The sequence below is a fragment of the Nipponia nippon genome, unplaced genomic scaffold (genome assembly GCF_047370975.1).
Source record: "Nipponia nippon isolate SJK-2023a ecotype South Korea unplaced genomic scaffold, ASM4737097v1 scaffold_4, whole genome shotgun sequence".
NCBI lineage: Eukaryota > Metazoa > Chordata > Aves > Pelecaniformes > Threskiornithidae > Nipponia > Nipponia nippon.
This window is the reverse complement of record NW_028262358.1, coordinates 33,062,318-33,082,577: the sequence shown is the minus strand read 5'-3', so window position 1 is coordinate 33,082,577 and position 20,260 is coordinate 33,062,318. Positions and strand designations below refer to the sequence as shown.

The window sequence follows — 20,260 nt, the reverse complement described above, 5'->3', positions numbered from 1 at the left end:
GAAATCAACTAGGAACATATCAACGGCTGTTAGGAGGATCAGATAAGACCTAGCTTGGGGTTGAATGTATCTGTAGGTGATTTTTGGCTTTGAACAATCTGAAACTGGAAGCCAAGCATATGCTGCTGGGGCACTAAAGCAAAAAATGATGAAACCCCCCACCAAGCTGAGGCACTCCTCAGAATTGCTCTAATTAATTTGTACAAAGGAAGTGCAGAGCGGTAATTCAACAATGAAATCTTCTTTTATCAGAAACTATATAAATTTATAGGTAAAGACAATCCTTAATCCATAGATACGACAATTTGAAATGATGTTTTTTAATCCTTTTATCCCAAAATAAAATTCAGAAAACCCAATGTTAATACCTTAACTTCTCCTTTTGAGAAATTTCAGACATCCTGTCAAGTAAAGAAGGGAGCTGTTTTTTCACATTATGGTATTTGAAATAATCAAAACTGGTACATAAAATTATTACTGCCATCATCAGCTAACAATTTACCTTATTAGAAATCTTAGTAATGCATTGACTCTTTTCTTTTAGAAACTAGGATTTCTTCCCATATCCTCTGAATGCTGTGATTTCATCAGCTAAAAGGTAAAATGAAGCTAAAATGTACTCACTTATTTTATTTCTCACTTGATTTAATTTTTCTCCAAGGCATTTAGCTTCGGTAAACCTGTCAATGCAAGCATAATGATACAAAATTATTCTAAAGAATGACTAGTTAAACTAATTGTTTACAACAATATACAGAATTACTCAGGACTACTTTTTCATTTGTAAGTAGAACTAATTGGACACAATTTCCCATCAGAAAAGATTGTCTGGTCTAAAAGAAACCATTTCTGAAAGAAGCCATGCAACGAAGAGGTTCCTAGACAGACGAAACAAATTTATTTGACTTTCTGAGTTTTAAAAATTATGTTATTTCAATTCTAATTACTTGATTCTATTAAATATTCATATTACACTACAATATTAATTTTAATATGCTACATCACTTGCAATGTTTTAACATACAGCTGTATAACAGTAAAAGAAAAAAAAATCCAAGCAAAGTCAAAACAAAATGTTCGAAAGTATTAGAACTTCTGCTTACCAGGGATTTTCAAATTTTAGCCTGTAATTTGCGTATTGCTCACAATCACTGTTTGTGTTGTGTGAAAATGTACATCCCAGTCACTAAGAAACCCCTCAAACAGAAATAGAAGAAAGTGTGACAAAACTAAATTATTCTGTTCTTCTATAGATAGTCCTTATGTGAATGCAGACTTTCAGCTACTGCTCAAACACCGATAAAAGCCAAAGCTAGCCACATGAAGATATGGAAATAGCAAGCAAGAAGCAGGCTGAGAAGGATTGAAACAAATCAATGAATCAGGCTTTGGAAACTCCCTTTTTGTGGTATGCAAATAGCTTGACCTCATATCAAGAATGGAAATGAGTTTTTTTAAAATGTGAAGTTCCCACCAGGTCTGTTCCAAATTAATTCGCTGACCATTTCCTCATTATATTCAAATAATCAAATCTTCACGTGGTATGTGAAATATTCTAATGATCAGAAGTTTCTTTTTTAGCTTGCAACATGGTGTTGCAGTGATGCTCACTTCAGTGTTATTAAGCATGCTGCTCACTGTATGCCTCGCTCCTTAGGAAATGTATCATATCTAAGTATATCCTTAAAAAACAGCTGCCTACAGAGCCTTACAAATTCACTTATATTCTCTGCATCCCCTACAGTCTGCTAGAGCTTGATGCCTTCTCCTTTTGTGCTATTTTCTGTTGGGTTTCTGATCTTTTACAGCAGTTGCTGTCGTAATTATTCTCTTACACTTCTTTAACTCAGTACTATATGAAACTGTTTAGGACAAATGGCATACATATCAGGCTTTCAAATGCCAAGTATATTCTGCTGTAAAAATAATGACAGTCAATTTAATGTACAATGGCAAAGCCTGAAGAGTCTCTGAGAGAACTGAGGCTTGTTCAAGGAAATATCCATTGTAATATTCTAAACAGTAATAGTTTAAAATGTAGAAGGATGATTTGTTGCATTATAACATTTTTTGTAGGACATTAGGCTTGACATGAAATTCTAAATTGTTACTTGGATGTGTACAAGTTGAACCTTGCTGAATGTGGAGGCAGAACTGTAATACTTAATTGTTAAGCAACAATTCAGCTGATCTGGAAGAGTCTTGGTCTAGCCAAAGTAACCGAAGACATCCACAAACTGTATTTCTGTCTAACTCAAATAATGGCAAAACAGAGTCAAGAAATATGACTTTCCCCTGAGGAGGCAGGGTTTGAAAAATTGCCTCTTCTCAATTAGCCCATTTCCCTGTAAAACTGGAACAAGTTAGAATTTCAGGTGCCAGCATTCATATCTGCTCATGAACAGTTGCTTTCAGGGCTGAATTCAACATGGCTAAATGGCTGAAGCTGCAGCGTTCCTCAGCGCTTACTGTTTCTTACATAAAGAAGGCAGAAGCCTTTGAAGCATCTGTGAGACGTTTATATAAGCTTTTTCCACTGGTGTTGACTTAAGAGCACCCAAGCCGGCCTTGAAGATTGTGTAAAGATCACAGGGAAACACTGCAAAGTACCTCTCTCTTTCTTTCCCTCAGCTCCCATGAGCCAAATACTAAGTTCATCAATTACTTAGTAATTCCTGAGGCAAATCTCCTGTTGACTATTGACTCTGATTCGTGTTCACAAAGAGATTTAGCTAGACAAGTTGAAGCCAGCTATCTATCTGGCCCTTATTCACAGGTTACTGCCAATAGTTGAATGGGCCATGCATCTGTTTCTCAAACACCACAGTTTATAAACTGGCACAATAACATAAACTGAAATTTGGCATTAATTTATGACAGTCCAACAAATTCCATCTGTGACTATGAATCATAGTCAAACAAAATAAACCATATAAAGACATAAGATTTGACTCTAATATTGAAAGGGAAAAGGCTATTTTTGATACTCCTCTAATACAAAGGTGATATCTAGCATAAAGGTGATATTGCTAAGAACAGTGATGAGTGAACAATTATACTGTTAGCTGAAAAGAGTTCATGTGTATCTTACATGGAGACCACTCCACAGAAAGGCTGAAGTTGCCAAATCATGGCTTCTATTACCTACAAGACAAATGTTCCATTGAAACCTCAAAGAGAATTTAGCCACTAATTTTAGTGGAACAAGAGTTTTTGCAAAGATTTCACTCTTTGAATGCAAATGCCAGTAATTAAAAAGTAAACATTTTGAAAAACAAATCTCTAACTCATAATGTAAACCAAGACAAACGCAGAGGCTGCCTAATGAGAGAACAGAGACATTTAGTGAATTAAATGAACATTCACTCATTTTGAATTATTAGAAATTACAACAGAAGTGACCTAAGTGAAACTCATCTTTTCTGTGAAACTCATCCATAGGTACTGAAAAAACAAGTCAGCTGCTAACCAGCTGAAACACAGAAAGCGAGGAAAGAAGAAAGTGGAAAAAATTAATGGAGAACAACAAAATGGAAACTAGTTTTACATCGCATCTGTAAGCTCAGTAGAATTTTACTACTGGAAACAGTGACTAGGATGGGATTTAAAAGCTTCATGCAGTAGGCAATATTACATTGGAGTGGCTCAGCAGGGAAGATTTCTTGGTAGTATATTTCACCAGAAAATGAGATGCATTTTTCTCCTCCTCAGAGAAACAATGCTAAGAGAACATGGTTGAATTGAGAAACAGGATATTATTAAGTTCTCTGGAAGTCAAGTATAGGAAGTCCAAATTGCAGAAATCTGATTCTGTCTGGGCATAAACACAGATTTTTTTAAGCAGGGCAGCAGTTACTAATGTACAGAAGAAATATGGAAAAGAATTCCTTTGTATTAACTGCAAACTAAGCTGTAGAAGATCACCTTTTCTATCTTACACACCCGCTTCCCATAGGCAACTGTCCTAATAGGATAGCTTGAATAGATTGTCTTTCACTTGAACAGTAAGTCAGTAAATGAGTTTCAGAGAGAAATTATCCTTAACTATATAAGTTTCCCCACTTTTTAAATCCAGAGATGGTACTGAGTTACAGTACTGAGCTATTGCCCCTGTAAAGAGCTCTGAAGTAGTAGGTGAAAAGTCTTTTGTTAAAACCAGTATTTTTTATATATGTTTTTTTTTAAAGATGACAAATGCTTTTCAGTATTTGATTTAATCAACTGATTACATTTGATTGTTTACACACAGGTCGTTATAGAAAAAATATACATATATAGTATATGTATGACTATGTATATTCACATCTATACGAATAATTTCACAGCCCAAGCAACAGTTGCGACCTTCACAGTCAAACTTCCAACTAGGCTCACTGACAGTTCACCATTCAATTAATATAAGAATGATATAATTAGCAAGCCAAGAAAATCTACCCAAAATACCCCAAGGAAAAAATAAGACAGCTAAAAATAAGTAATTTGTGAACAAAATACTTTTTGTGGTATGACAGAAGTGGTTACACAACTATAAACAAAATTATTAACATGAGAGGCCTACATATAAAGGGAAGTTATGGTAACCTTTAAACATGTGGTGTCCACACTCTTCTTCCTGTGCAATTTGAACCCTGGCTGGGTAACAGAGCTTTTGTGTAACTGGTAGTTCAGAGGCTGCATTCCAAATTACAGACTGGACTTGATATAAATCCATTTTAATGAACTCAGTAAACTTGGAGCTATAGGCATCTTTGCTAAAAATGACTGCAAATGGCAGGGGAAAACTGTCTTGCTCCAGGGTATCAACATTCACATTAGCACTGATTTCAGCAATCAGCTGATGCATATTAGAGAGGGGTTGCCCAATGCATTAGTCTGAATCTCTTTGTTCTTTAGGGAAAGCAAATCTGATGTTAAACTTTGTGGGTTCTGCCCATCTCTATTACATGTTCTGAAACCAGAAGGAAATACTGGTTTGCTTCATAGTAATAACAAACAGAGAAAATATGGAAGAATTGTGATTAACTAGAGGAAATTCAGGGCATGGCTCAGAACTGTATTGCTCCCATTATCATGCTGTGACCATGAATTGTTCTGCTTAATAGACAGCAATGCCAGAAATGATTGCAGTGTAATCATTTATGCAGTGATGCAGTGATGTGGCATCATCTGATATATTGATCAGAAGAAAGGCATTACTAAACATCCAATTTACATGGATAAATTCTTACATACATCTAATACCTTGGCAATTTGTGTCCCTGTGGCTAAGTTATAGACCCAGGTAGAAAGTTAACCGGTTCAGAAAAGTGATAAATAGCAAGATCTTCAATAAGTCACAGCGATGTGGAGATCATTTCTTACCTCAATTTCACTGAAGTAAATGAGCATAAGACTCAGTGACCCTGAAAACAATGTCTTTCGTGCCTATTAAGTGGAAAATTGTGTTATTAAGAAAGCAGAAGAAAGCAGGAGAAACCTGGAGAAGGAGAAAACCCCAGGACAAAAAAAAAAAAAAGGAAAAAGAAAAAAAAAAGCTGTTAGGGGAAATGTTAGTTACAAGGGTAGACTGAGAGATCTGCTTTTGGCATCTTTAATCTCAAAACCTTGTATTTCTCTTGCAGTACAAGGAGGGTTAACACTTGAAAAACTGACACTGAAACAGTACTGTTGTCCAATCAACATGGACAAGTGATGGTGGCTTAATTTCTGAGATGTTTAACATCTGCTTTATGAAAATTCATGTTTTCAATGTTTTGCCATTCTCACCCTCTTCACCAGATGATTTTGAAGTGTTTTGCAAGCATTAACAATAAATGTGAGGGACGAAAGTATTATTTCTGTTTTTGAGTGCAAAACTGGCAGAGAGAAACTAAAATCACTTGGCAAACAAGTTAGGAACAACAGACAAAAGCATATGTTAAACATCTCCTAGCTTACTGTCCAACTCAGTGCCAAAGCCAGTAAAGCATTTTTGACAATGGAAATTGCAGTAATTGATTCAGTCACATGGATCTTACTTCCTCTAGATAATTCATGATCATGAATGCCATTTACCACATTGCTTCAACATGGCTATGAAGATAAGATGAATAAAACCAGAGGAAAGATGCACTAAGATTCCTCATGCCACTTTCATACTCTATCCAGACTTTTATTCTGTCGCTACTCAATGCCTTCTGCATACGAAATATCTCCAGTAAGAAATGGCGAAGTTTCTGTACCAAGTTCTCAATAGAAGCCTGGGATGTCTGGTGTAAAATTACACATTCCTACCCAGACTCATAATGAACTCTCAGATGTCTGCCTCCAGCTGTATCTTGCTGTGACACTCACCTCTGTTTTAGAAGCTGCTTGCTGTCCTCAATGGTTATACTGTCAGCATAGTCCTGCTTGAAAACTTCAAAAGCTTCCTGACATCCAAGTGACATCTTTCCTCCTGCCCCAAGAAAAAAAACAACAGGGAACTACTTTAGAGTCATCAAAAGACAGACATTTTGTATTTATTTAACTCCTATTTAGACAAATATAGCAAGTCAGCCCAGGCGTCTTAAAGCACCCAGAAGACTAAGTTCAGTGTTCCACCAATGGGAAAGCATTTTTGACAAAAGATTTCTCTTATCCCACAAATTAATTTCATTTAACTTTACTTCTCTGAAGTCTGAATGCTTGGGCTGCATAATTTCTCACGACAACGTAAAATGTTCATAAGTAAAACCAAACTTTGAAAATTTAAAATATGTGAAATATTCTTAAGTGTGAGCCAGAGGTATTTTCACAATAGCAAACTGCAATTTGCTTCTATATTTCTTCATCCCTGTTTCATATTGGCCCCTAAACACACCTTAAATATTTTCAGTATTCTTGGAAGAAAAAAATTCAGGCTTCTTTTAATGATGTATAAGTTTCATCCTCCTTAGTGAATGTTTTTCATCTCCTTTTAAATGAAGCAGGTATTGTACCTACAAAAATGGTTGGTTCCTGCCTTTTACATTTTTAACACTGTGTTTTTTTCCTTTTGTGCGCCAGAAGGTCAAGACCTATTTGGCCTTCAAATCTTTTTAAAAATCACTACAGAAAAGTATTACAGTCTGTATTATTTATCAGTTCTCATTGCTAGATGATCTACAGAACCAGGTAAGAAATCATGCATCTGTATTGTCATTAACAAAAAAATTTAAAGGCTTAAGGAGAATGAAAGATTACACCAGCATCTGTGTTATCACGAGGACATATACTTCAATAAATAAGCAAAGAGAAAGGATGAGGCTTGCACTTAAATAAATTACAGTAATGAAGATAGTTCAGGAGCAGAGGAATCTCACACTCAAACTGTGTGAAAAATGCAAAATAGCTCCACCTCTAATTCAACCTCATGGTTGCAACTTAAACCTCAAAATTATATTCCTTAAATTGGAATTTGATTCTCCTCAGTTTTTCTTTCCTCTAGAGTCTTTCTTCTATCCTACTTACAGGCCTTCCTTCCTGCTTCAGAGCTATCAAGACCCCCAAATCCATTGTGCACAAGAGCTATAAAGTTTCCTGGGAGTTCTGCTGTGCAAGAGTTTTCTATACGTTTTGTGCCAATGGACCAGCATTACCAAAAACATATGTATGCCAATTATTTTCTGGGCTACCTGCTTTGCAATTTTGGTGTAAGTGGGGATGAAACTTTAACAAAACATACCTAAACAGGTTGGGATATGCAATACTGGGATGCTACACCTTATTGGGTTCTAGCTCCGTAAGCTGCATTTTATAGCCATTCCAAATATGTTCTGCTGCTCCTCATCATACTTATAAGATCAGGATTACTCCCCACCGACTTCAGTGAGATTTCTGTGGTGTAAGATATTGTTTGGAGTGAAGGCTGCTAACAAAAACTAGCATTCAGGGTTCAATAATCAGTAAAGCTTAAAAAACTTTACTCAAAATATAGTAGAAAAAATTGCCCTCTGTTTCAGTCAAAATAATCAGCACATCTGTTACTAATTTAAAAATTTTGAGTTGAAAATAGAACCACCAGGAATGTTTGAATGGCAAAGCACGCAGAAATGCTCCACCCTTTTTGAATAAGAAAATCGAAGAAAGATACAGCGCAGTCTTTACTGCTGTGTGATCCAAAGGAGGGAGAGGATTTAGGAAAATATATTTTTCTGTGATGATGGCCTGAGAATATAACGTTCATGTTTCATGCTTGCCTTGAAGAAAAACAAACAGCTTTGCAAGCAGAATTTTATAGCACATTCATCCCATCACTAGCACTAATTTTAATATGCAACCTGAATTGACCCTCTAGAATTGCTTTTGTTGCAGAAAAAGTTTCTATTAAGTGCAGTAATCCTGGACAAAATTCATGGCTGAGCCTAAAATAAACAACAAAACACCCTTACTCATACGTAACACTGCAATGTAAAATATTTAACCCTTCTGGCAATGTGCTGCCTTTGACAGTAGAAGTAAAAACAGTAGAAGTAAGTTTGGAAAACAAAACTATTACACTGATTATTGCTTCTGCCTGGCAGAAATGCATCAACCAAAATTAAAGGTAATCTTATAATCATTTTCCAGTGCTACATTAGGAGGCAGCAGATTTGTACAGCCAAACAAAGCACACAAAAATAGATCCCCAGAACTCTTGGGAACGGGAAATTTTCTGTTTTATACAGTCCATTTTAAGAAAATACAGAAATACATGAAGTAGTAAACAATCACGTTCTGAAGAAGGTATCTAAGGCAAGGAGCTTAAAAAGGACCATTAAGATTGTACCTCAGCGTAACATGAGCATAAAACAGCTACAGAAGAACGTTGCAGCCTGTGGGTAATGACAGACATTTAGGATGATAACAAGGGAATATAGCAATGTTAATACTAGTAAAAGACTGCAAGAAGCATTGGAAGCTTGATGGAGTGATTGTGTTTTCATTCTGCTCAGTAATGAAGATTATTCCTTCTCCATAGTTGATGTTGTATCTTCAATCATGCTGTTCACATTTCCTTCAATAATCTATAATCTCATAAAGTAGCTTCACCTTCTTTCAAATGGCCTCCAAGTGCAAAGGTGCACTAACATTATTGGCATGCTGTTTCTCCTGGGCCTAATTCAAGCAAATAAGCTATATGTTCTTTTAAAACAAGGTGCTATTGAATTTCTGTTTTTCTTTAGCTGTAAATTGAAACCTATGTATAGCAATATACACATGATATGAATAAAAGCAGAATTGAGAGAAGAAACCATTGATGATAACACATTTTTGGCAAGGTAGTTGAACAGTTCAGCTAAAACTGTTAGACTTGTAGAAAACAATTTCTTTTACTCTTACAGGCCAAACAATTTCTCCTCTCCCTCTTTAATACTGTGGCATAGTGTTACAAAATAAATATTTGCAAATTCTTATCTAAGGAAGAATCATCATATCCTACAGGATGAGAACCAGGAAACACATGTCATCAAGTCATTACAACGTGAACTGGAATAATCATTACCATAAAAATAACTCGGATCATCGGAAAAAGCATAAAATTTTTCTGCAATCACATTCATGAAACGCCAGGTGACAGGGTTGCATTGAAAAGTGATAAATTTTGTATCAACTTATTTTAATTATACCTTTCCTGTTAGGTTGTGTAAATTGGCTTTAATTTTAAAACACTCACAAAAACGTCCAACTCAGAATGTGAAATTTACAGCAAACTCATCAATATTTTACAGCAAATTCAAACAGCTGAAATTTTGGGAAAATTCAGGTTTGATCCACATTCTAAATTTGAATGCTTAAGAATGTTCTCATTGAAGGTCTGATTTCAGTCTGTAATCCTATCCAGTGCACTCCACCAACTTTCACATTAAACAAAAACTTTCGGTTCAATAGGTTCCTCTCTTAAAATGTGAAAACTACTGCTGTCCCACTGAACTTGGGTAAGTCAGAAAACAGAATGACAATGATGACTCACAAGCTCTGAACTAGAGCAACAAGATCTGAAATGACCAAGAAATAGAAAGCTTGCTGTAGTATTGATAAGGGGCTAAACTCTTGAAATCAGTAATAACTCAAAATACACTGAGCGAAAATGTAATAAGGGTTTTGGATGTGGCTGATTACTTTTTGAGGTGACATGAAAAGATCAAAGCAATTTCAAGACTCAGCTGTACCCCTACAGCATGTGGAAGCCTGCATATCAGCAAAGCTCCTGACACATATTATGCACCCTATTCTATCACTAACTACTTTAGAAATCATTTATTCTGTGCCATTACATGTACAAATGCTATTTACAGCCACCCCAAACAACAACTGTTTAGTGCCTCACAAACTTTAACTAGGAAAATAAGTTAAAGTAACATGTCGGGTATAGTGTGGCACTGGAGGCTCAACTGCCAGCAGAGAAATTATAGGGCTGAATGCTATTTTTAAGTTAAATAGTATCCACTGGGATTACTCAAGGACTCTATCTGAGTAGGTAAGAGCATGCAAGTGTATAAACTTAGACCCTTATTTTGTTGCCACAAGCGATCAAACATGGTTGTACATATTTAAATAACCATGCTGATTTTTAAATGTATCCAATACCCACAAATCCTATTGCAGCTTGCTTTAGTGATCCCAGTATATAAATACTGGACAATTTTTAAGGACTTCATTTTAGTGTTTTTTCATAAAGATTTCAAGACTGGAAATAGCACTTCCAGAGTGCTGAGTCTGGCCACCTTCTGTTTTTTGGTTTGTTTGTTGAAAAAGGGTTTATTGCTCAGAGGGAGAAGACCTTCATAAAGTTTAATGTGTGAAACACACAGAAAACATTTACATTGCTCTTCAGTTAAGTCTGGTAAAATTTACCAAACAATAGCACGAAATCGATATCTTCTCTGTCAGAAAGCAGAATCACAGTGTCTCCTCACAACCCCACCCCCCCCACCCCCCTTGTAACAAGATTTTGGTCCTGGTATGAGAACTCCAGGGGGGTTCTAGCAGCCCTCATGCTGGAGGCTGCCAGTTTAACCTGCAAAAAGAATTGGAAACAACTCTCCAGGAGAGAAGAACTAAGGTTGCAAGCTGAGCTGTTCTGAGGAAGGAACATTAAGACTGTTAACAAAAGCAAACTCTTGGGAATAGCTGTTCAGACCATGTATTCTGATGAGAAAGGCATCTGTCCACATATCTGCCCACATATCTGTTTTGCAGAAACTACATTTTCACAGTAGAAGACTTTGACTTTCCATTCCTACTAAGTGCTCTATTGGACAAGAATTGCCGGCGCTTCCACTGAAATCAATAGGAGCAGAAAGTCCCCCTGGCTCAAGGGAGGCTCTCAAGCAAGTGAGGGTTGTCTGAACAATTTCAGGAGGGCAGCTGGTATGAATTGTGAGTCTTCATGTTTATGAAGACTGTCAACATGTTTGTGCTATTATGTATTTCCACTTATTATCAAATAATAAAAAGGGAACTGTGGACACTTCCAAACTAAACTAAAGGCAAATTATTTGGTAAGATTTTGTAATACAACTAAGGTATTAGAAGTGTTTGCATGTAAGCATAATTCATTACATCTTTACCAGGATGCCTCGAGATATCAGAGCCATCTGTTCAGAGTAGAAAAATGTAGATGTAACAGAGCTTGGGAATAATGAATCAACAAAGAATAAATACTTAAAAATAGGAAAACAAAGCCAAGACCAATATACAACAAATACTTCCCCACTGTAAACTCAGCTAAATTCTTCACGGAAAGCATATGTATTACATATGGCTACCTTCATTAGACTGCAATTCAAAAATGGGAAGGACATAAAACAAGGTTGCTCACTGTCATCGTTTAACCCCAGCCAGCAGCTAAGCACCACACAGTCACTCGCTCACTCCCCCTTGGTGAGATGGAGGAGAGAATCAGAAGAGTAAAAATGAGAAAACTCGTGGGTTGAGATAAAGACAGTTTAAGAGGTAAAGCAAAAGCCGTGCACACAAGCAAAGCAAAACAAGGAATTCCTTCACTCCTTCCCATCAGCAGGCAGGTGTTCAGCATATCCAGGGAAGCAGGGTTCCATCATGCATAATGGTTACTTGGGAAGACAAAATGGCATAACTCTGAATGTCCCCCTCTTCCTCCTTCTTCCCCCAGCTTTGTATGCTGAGCATGACATCATATGGTGTGGAATATCCCTTTGGTCAGTTGGGGTCAGCTGGCCCGGCTGTGTCCCCTCCCAGCTTCTTGTGCACCCCCAGCCTGCTTGCTGGTGGGGTGGGGTGAGAAGCAGAAAAGGTCTTGATGCTGTGTAAGCACTGCTCAGCAGCAACAAAAACATCTTTGTGTTATCAACACTGTTTCCAGCACAAATCCAAAACACAGCCCCATACTAGCTCCTATGAAGAAAATTAACTCTATCCCAGCCAAAACCAGCACTCATGATACCCCCGCAGTGTTGAACTGCAAAACATTTGGGAAAGTTCAAAGCCTTGAAGGAAAACCGGAATATTCAGACTCAATGAACTAACTAAAACATGGGCATAATTTAATTTCTCTGGCTCTGGAGTTTCTTTGCTAATTCACAGGGGAGGAAGAGGGTAAAATGAACAGTTTCTTGAGATTATGAGCATGTTTATTGTGGTACTGAACATTGATCTAGGCAGGTCAGACTGCACTCCACAAGTGAAAATTTCTACTGTGCAAGCCCTTGAGTTAATTGGTGCACGGGTTATTTACCACATATGGGTTATTTTATCCACATAAAATTAATTGATTGACAAGACAAACTGTTCCATATATGTTGAAATAATTTATAAACAGAAGAGAAATCACCACTAAATTAAACACTGCAAATGCCTAACAGCAAAGAACAAACTTCTACAGGAGTATGTCGGACACAAATCAAAGACAAGTACCATTTCTACTGCAATGAGTATTGATAGAGGATATGTGATCACTAAAACTCGGATTGCTTTAAGATTAATAAAATAAAAGAACAAAAATGAAATGTTATATACAATGTCAATTTTGTAAAAGTCAATTTTTATAAAGTTCAACTGGAATGTTTAAAAAAAAAACAACAACAAAACCAACAACAAAACCAAAAAACCCCAACCACTTACAAGAATCCCATTAGGAGTAGGTTTTTACATTAATTAATATTCCTCTGCAGGAGTAGTAAGGCAAATATTGAACTGTATTTCAAAAACAAAGGTTAAATGAAGTATAAACTTCATTTAAAACAAGATGAAATTGACCATTTTAAGACTGTCCAAGACCACAGAACAACAACAAAACTCCAAATGGGATATGACAGCTGAATTTAATCATGTTGACTTTCTCCAGTTTCCTTGTTTTAAGAAATCTCAGGTAACAGTACAGGTAAGAAAAATATTTTTCATATTGACCCAGCTCTGTTTTTACTAGCTCTACTTTTCCAACAAAAGCCACTTGAACTTTAGTGCCAAATGATAGCCAGAAATGAAATTTTAGGTTCCTTACTGACATGTGGTAAGTCTGATACTAGATTGAACCTTAGAGTGATCTCAATGTGACAAGATTCAAACTATTGAAATCTCTTTCTCTCATTTTCCTATTCTGGAAAACTAGTATACTAGTTTGTCTACCTGTCAAACATTGCAAAGCACAATGCCAGTGAGAATTACAGGACAAAAGAAAACTGTTAATAGCAACTTAATATACCATCATCACCTTCAGCGTCCGTATTTTCCTAGGATGTGCTAGACTTAATTAAAAGGACTGGTTTGGTCTGACTCCGTTTCTGTCAGTTACGGATTCTAATAATTTCTCAGATTACATTACATGGCTTCAAGATGCTGTAGAATATCTGCACTAGCATTAATGATTTACAGTGTGACTACTTTTATGTTACCTAGTTATGGTTTTATATTTTCTTTAAAAAGCCAATGGGCAGCAGTGTTATTAAATTCAAAGTGGGAGCAGAGGAGCTGAGGGCACAGTTAGAGGCTATTTAGCATGAATGTTTGCAAATACCAGCAGTAAGGAATGAAGTAGTGTATCTATTGATACAATCAAGTTTTTCTCATGTTCTGATACCAATATTATTGTAGAAATGTTTTACATTTCATGTATGACAGCTTGTATGTCTCAAAAGAGAAAAAATAATTTTCAGCTACTATTTGTAACCATTTACTTCTTTAAAGCTGCCTGTGAGGTCATATTTGATTATATAATACATACACACATTGAAAGTCCTTAATTAGTAGGTACAAAGAGAGAGCCTGAAATGAAGCATGGTAGGCTTGGCAGAAGCTCAGGGGGTGAATACAAAGGAAAATATGAAGTCAAACCCACAAGAACTTTAGGAGACCCACCCAACGGTGCTGCCACTTCTAAACAAATAAGATTCACTTTTGCCTATGCCAGAATCACACATTTCAGATAACCTCTCATAAAACAGGACATATATCTTACACTCCATTTTGCAGTTTACATTAAACACTGGATATTAGAAATAGACTGTGCATTTCCCTCTCTTTGTAGGAGTCTAAATCTATTCCCTTCAGCAGCTGATGCAGTTGTAAAAATCTTACTAAATATAAGGGCCAATACATTAGGCACTTGAGTCACCTATCAACTTTAAATTAGACTACAGTACTTAAGATGAAGATCTCAGTTAAGACTGAGTAATTGCAAATTAAATGTATGTGTTTTGACATCCTTCATGTATTTGCCATGTTGCATGTTGTTTTAGACCTGAAAAAGGGCTTTTATGTTCAAAAACTTGTCTGCCTTTTTCAACTAGACCAACATGTTTAAAAAGAGATAGAATACTATCAACAAAATTTGCCTCATTTACATGTTCTACACCTTCTTGAGTGATAGATACAGTATTTAAATTCTCCTTTTCCATATATCTTTCTCAATTTTAGAAAAATGGCTCTGAATGGTGGGATAAGAATATTTTAGGAGCTCTACCAAATGACAGCCTACATCAATGGAGTCATGACAGCTTGGACCAAATGCAAGTGAAGTTTTTTGTTAGGGACATCTGTAGAGATCTGCATGTATTTTTGGTGCCTGGAGAATCGTCTCCACCACCAATCTTGCCGGTAACAACATAAACCACAAAAGAGGCATATTTCATTTTCAGAGCAGTTTAGCAGAGAAAAAATGACTTGTTATAAACATCAATCTGGTTTTGGAAACTTACTGTACTTTTAATTTCATATTACATTTTAGCTTTATTCTTTATTAAGATACTGAGGTTTTCTGAAGTAGAAGTCTGTATGCATTATATCTTAGGTAGACAAGAAAAAAATGTCTGTAGTGGGTACATCATCAATTAGAACCAGCTTGGGGCTATCTTAATATTTCAGGCTATAACTACAGGAGTGCAGGAGCCACTTCATGAGAAATTGGTCTTTTTTTTTTTTTTTTTTTTTTTTTCAGCAGGAACTCCAGCACCAAAAGAATGAGGTATGCTGAGGTAGAGGGTTGAGAGGAGAAACCATGAGATACACTCCGTGGTAAGCTACCTCTTCTCACCAGTCAACAACCTAGCTTGGCTAATTTTAAAATTTGCTGTCTAAATGAATGTATCTATTTATATTCAAGATGAATGAGCTTTACCAATACCGTTGCTTATTCCTTTTGGCAGCTGAAAATTAACAACTAAGAAATGAGTGAAACTTTATTGTAAAAAAATGAACTTTGATTCTTGCTCTGTTGAACCTTTATTGGAGTTTGCCTCTGAGAATGAACAGGGTAGTCTATTGCGTGCTAATGTCCAGATTTTAAAAAGTAATTAGGCATGTTATTCCTCAGCAATGACCACACTAAATTTCAAGCACTCAGCTACTGAAGAAGCATTTTCTCCCTTCCTGAACAAGTCCTGTAACTGCTACATTACAGACAGCATCCCCTCTTTCTCACGTCATTGCTGATGTTTTAAATAACAGTGGTCAAAGCAGTCAATGTATATTACCTGTACTCTACATATACACACAAAATTGAGCCTTCAGGAGTTTTAACTAATCTTCTCAGAACTGAGGGCTTCTAGGCATGTCATAAGCTCCAGGAGTTCAGCATAGTCAAAATGGGAGTCCTGTGCACATACAACAGCAGAAGTTTAAAGAACACCCGTGTAACTTTGCTCAGGTGCCTGCATGCTCTTGAACACCTACCATGACCATAAGTTGTTGGATTCTCTATGGAATTAAGCACATTGTGCCGCTTGTGTTACACAATGGGAGCATTTTAGTATGCCTAAGTAGTTGGTAGTGCATGCAGAAAGAGAGCAGTTATTACCAGTACCTGTAATATATATATATTTCCCATTTTTATCTGTAATGGTTTTGAAATAGGAGCCAAGGTAAAAAAGGAGCTAACAATGGGACCCGGACTTATACATAAAAACAAACTGGCTAACTTCTTTCCTGAATTTTCACTTCAGCTTTCCAAAACTTTATCAAACTGTTCTTACAAAACTCTTAGCTACCTTTAGCTAAAACTTGGACTTTCCTCAGCTGTTAAAGGCTTTTTACTTCTTTTCAAAACACTTTTGACTATGTCTGGTTTATTTTTAATGCAAAAAAAACCCAAAAAACAACCAACCCTATCTTGAAGGACGAAATTGTAAAGGAAACACTAAACCTTTGTACACTGTAAAAAAAAAAAAATATTCTGAATGCTAGATACATCCTTTTTTTAAACCAGTTTTGCCAAACAAAAGTATAAGTGTACTTGCCTTCTGAATCAGTGTTAGCATAGCCTAGAAGACTGAGGAGGTCAAACTCTAATTTGCATTTTTAATAAAACATTGTGATGAATGCCTCTATTAAAAATGTTTTATTAAAAATGCAAACTATAGCTTTATTTAAGTTAGTTTTACCAAAATCCTACTACTTACTAAAAATAGGATAAAGTAAAACAAATAGCTGAGGATTCAAATCCATTTTTGCTGACAATAATGACAGATATCATGCACATTACATTTTTAAAAATGAAATTATGTAACACATTAATACTATTTACTTTTAATACTCTAAGAATGAAACCCTCAGAAACAGATTTCTTCAGCAGAAAGACAAATTTTAACTTGAACATTCTTAATATACCATAGAAAGTTTACTTAAGTTCACATGGTTTTGAGTTATAGCCATGAGCAATCATTGTTTGCAACAGGAGAAATCCTGGCTCTATGGAAATACTGATAAATTCATCAAAATGGAAAAGATTTTAAGTAGTAACAGTCCTTGTAACAAAAAATATAGAAACAGCTGATCAAATTTCTAGGATACCAAAATGCACCTATATCAAGACCTTTTGCAATAGTAATAGATAATTTCCATCCCCAGTATTTTCATTTTGTAGGGAGAAGCAAAGAATAGGGTATCTTCCCTTTGTTTTTATTAAAATTCTTTTGCCTGCCAAGACTGAAGCCATTGGTTGTTTACAGTGGCACTGGATGTTCACGTTGATTTTATGTGAGCTGTATATTAGACATATGTACTGATCTTATGTTGATGTTTAACTGTTGCATTCTTGTACTGGGTTACATAAAGTGCAACATGGAAAAAATGGCTTAATGTCAAAGACAACAAGAAAGGCTTCTATAAGTACTTAGGTGACAAAAGGAAGGCTAGGGAAAACGTGGGCCCCCTGCTGAAAGAGGCGGGGGACCTAGTTACACAGGACATGGAAAAGGCTGCGGTACTTAATGCTTTCTTTGCCTCAGTCTTTACTAGCAAGACCAGCCTTCAGTTATCCCAGGTCCCAGAGACCAGGGGGAAAGTCTGTATTAAGGAAGACATAGCCTTCATGGAAGAGGATCAGGTCAAGGAATACTTAAGCAAATGGAACACACATAAGTCGGTGGGTCCTGATGGGATGCACCCGCGAGTGCTGAGGAAGCTGGATGATATTATTGTGAGGCCATTCTTGATAATCTTTGATCAATCAAGGTGACTGGGAGAAGTGTCCAAAGACTAAAGTAAGTAAGTAAGTATCACACCTGTCTTTAAGAAGGGCAAGAAGGACCCAGGGAACTACAGGACAGTCAGTGTCACCTCAATCTCTGGGAAGGTGATGGAGCAACTAATCCTGGAAACCATTTCCAGGCACATGAAGGACAAGAAAATCATCAGAAGTAGTCAGCATGTCTTCATCAAGGGGAAGTGGCACTCTGCTAAGCAAATCAAGAAACAGTAATCAAATCTTCAACATCCTCTCAGAGACAACAGCAAGTTGAGCCCTAAAATTTTCATACCCCCAGTCTAATTTCTAACTGCAAGATTATTTCTTTCCTACCTTACAATTCTTTTTACAATTTGATAACACAACAAATTTTCTCACTTCCATTATCCTGCTTGGAAAGCTGCTTCCAAATTTCTCACCTGTGATCGTTACAAACCTTCTAATTTATTGTCTCATAGTATTCATTGCCACTTCACACCAATTTGATATTTAGTAATCATTGCTATAATTTACCACATATAATTTCTCTCTGCTTGATCGTTACTCCAAATAGTTTCATAATTCATAATTACATTTCCCTGCAACTTTCATTAAAAAAGTAAAGGTTTCATTAAAAAAGTAAAGGTCCTGTTTTAAAACAACATTTCCATTATCTTAAAAAGGCTCTTTTCAGCTATTGACTCAGCTTCTTCATTTAATCCAAAGTGCTTAGATGTAAACACGACATTCTAAATGACATCTTACCCATGACTTGTTAATTGAGCTAATAAGCAACAGCTCTTTCATTAGATCCTAAGCTCATGACTTTGCAGTTAGTGCTATTTGATTTCATCTCATTTTGCCTACTGTAATCCACAAAATCATGTATTCCTTCCTGCAGAATGATCCTTTTGGAGGTCTGCACCACCAAAAAAAAGCCAAAACCAAAACAAAAAACCCCAAACTCCTGTATTTTTTGTCATAACTTTTTAATGCATAAAAATATCCTTGCTACATGGGAACTCCAACCATGGACATATATCACACTTTCATTTTGAGCTTGCTGAAGAATTTTGCTTTTGTGATTTCACAGAAGAAAAGGTTCTGATAAAACTTTCCAGCCATTCATCTCCACTCCTCTTCCACACTGGCTAGCAGAATTGTTCATGTGAGTACTCCCTAACTTGTTTCAGTCAAAATTTATCAATTTATTTTAAATAGCAAGTCTTTGCTTATCTAGTAAAAAGCCCAGATGGGTGGATAGGACAGGAAGTCTGGCAATTATAAGCAGCCAGGGACAGTAACCTCAGCTGGAAGAGGAGCTGTATCTATTATAACCTCAAGGAAGGCTGGTGAGAAGGAGCCATGTGTTAGACGTAAGTGGGACTGCATGGTAGAGACATAAACTCCAGCTGTATGCTTCTTTTGCCATTCTTTTAATACAGCTCAGGCTCAAGAAATTCTAATATAGATCTGTGGCTTTCTTTACATATTAGCTTACAGAAAACTTTGAAAAGTTGCATTTTAATAAAAATGCAATCAGACTCTACTAATATATCAACCTATGCAGAGAAATAATCATGTATACTGAATGGAAATACTGCTCTTATCACCAAAAATAGAACTGACAACACACTCTATGACAGCTAAGCGCTTGTGAAGTGATTTTTCTTTCTGGTTATAAATTAATAAGACATTAATTATTGTTACTGAATATCTACTTACAGGCTTCTAAGTTCCTAATGTGACAACAGAGTTCCTATCATCTGATTATATTCACTGATATCCCTCTTTAATTACTTTAGGTATGACAGTACTTTCGCTCTGGCAATTTCACAACAACAGAAATTAAATTGTCATTGTAAAGCCACAGGACAACTGCAGAAAGTGAACTATGTGGATGTATTCTTTTCTTAGTGTTATATAACAAATAGAATACTAAAAATGTGATAACTTCCTGTTTCAGTGCAGTTCAAAAACTGAGTTAATAAAAAAAAAAACAACAAACCAAACCAACACCTAAGTGTTTGTGCATGTTTGAGTGAAGGAGGATGGAAGGAAGTTGGGCTAAAGTGTTATCAGGATCAATGGAAGTTAGTATTGCACCACCCAATCCTATATATCAGCTAAAGGCCTCTAAAAACTTGTGTGTGATAAATTTGGGACTTCCTATGTATAAGGACAAATGTACAAACACAAAATTATACAAGCAAAAATCTCATTGCTTATCTCAACACTAAAAGTAATATGTGATAACAATTATGTTTTTGTGGTGTCTCTAGATTGCTTGAAGGAAATAAAAAATGCTTGAGAAATTTCATTAATATTACAGAAATATTTCTGGAATTCAAGCAAATATCT

General features: G+C 36.1%; 1 protein-coding gene across 1 annotated transcript in view; it reads right to left on the bottom strand.

The window, feature by feature from the left end:
* Window positions 1-20,260, bottom strand: part of KIF6 (kinesin family member 6) — a 170,060-nt gene that overhangs the window by 50,363 nt on the left and 99,437 nt on the right. Inside the window, exons 16-17 of the mRNA XM_087775455.1 lie at window positions 6,334-6,436; window positions 625-680 (exon numbers count right to left, since the gene is read on the bottom strand). Of these exons, the coding sequence (XP_087631581.1) occupies window positions 625-680; window positions 6,334-6,436 (159 nt within the window). The remainder of the gene's footprint in view (window positions 1-624; window positions 681-6,333; window positions 6,437-20,260) is intronic.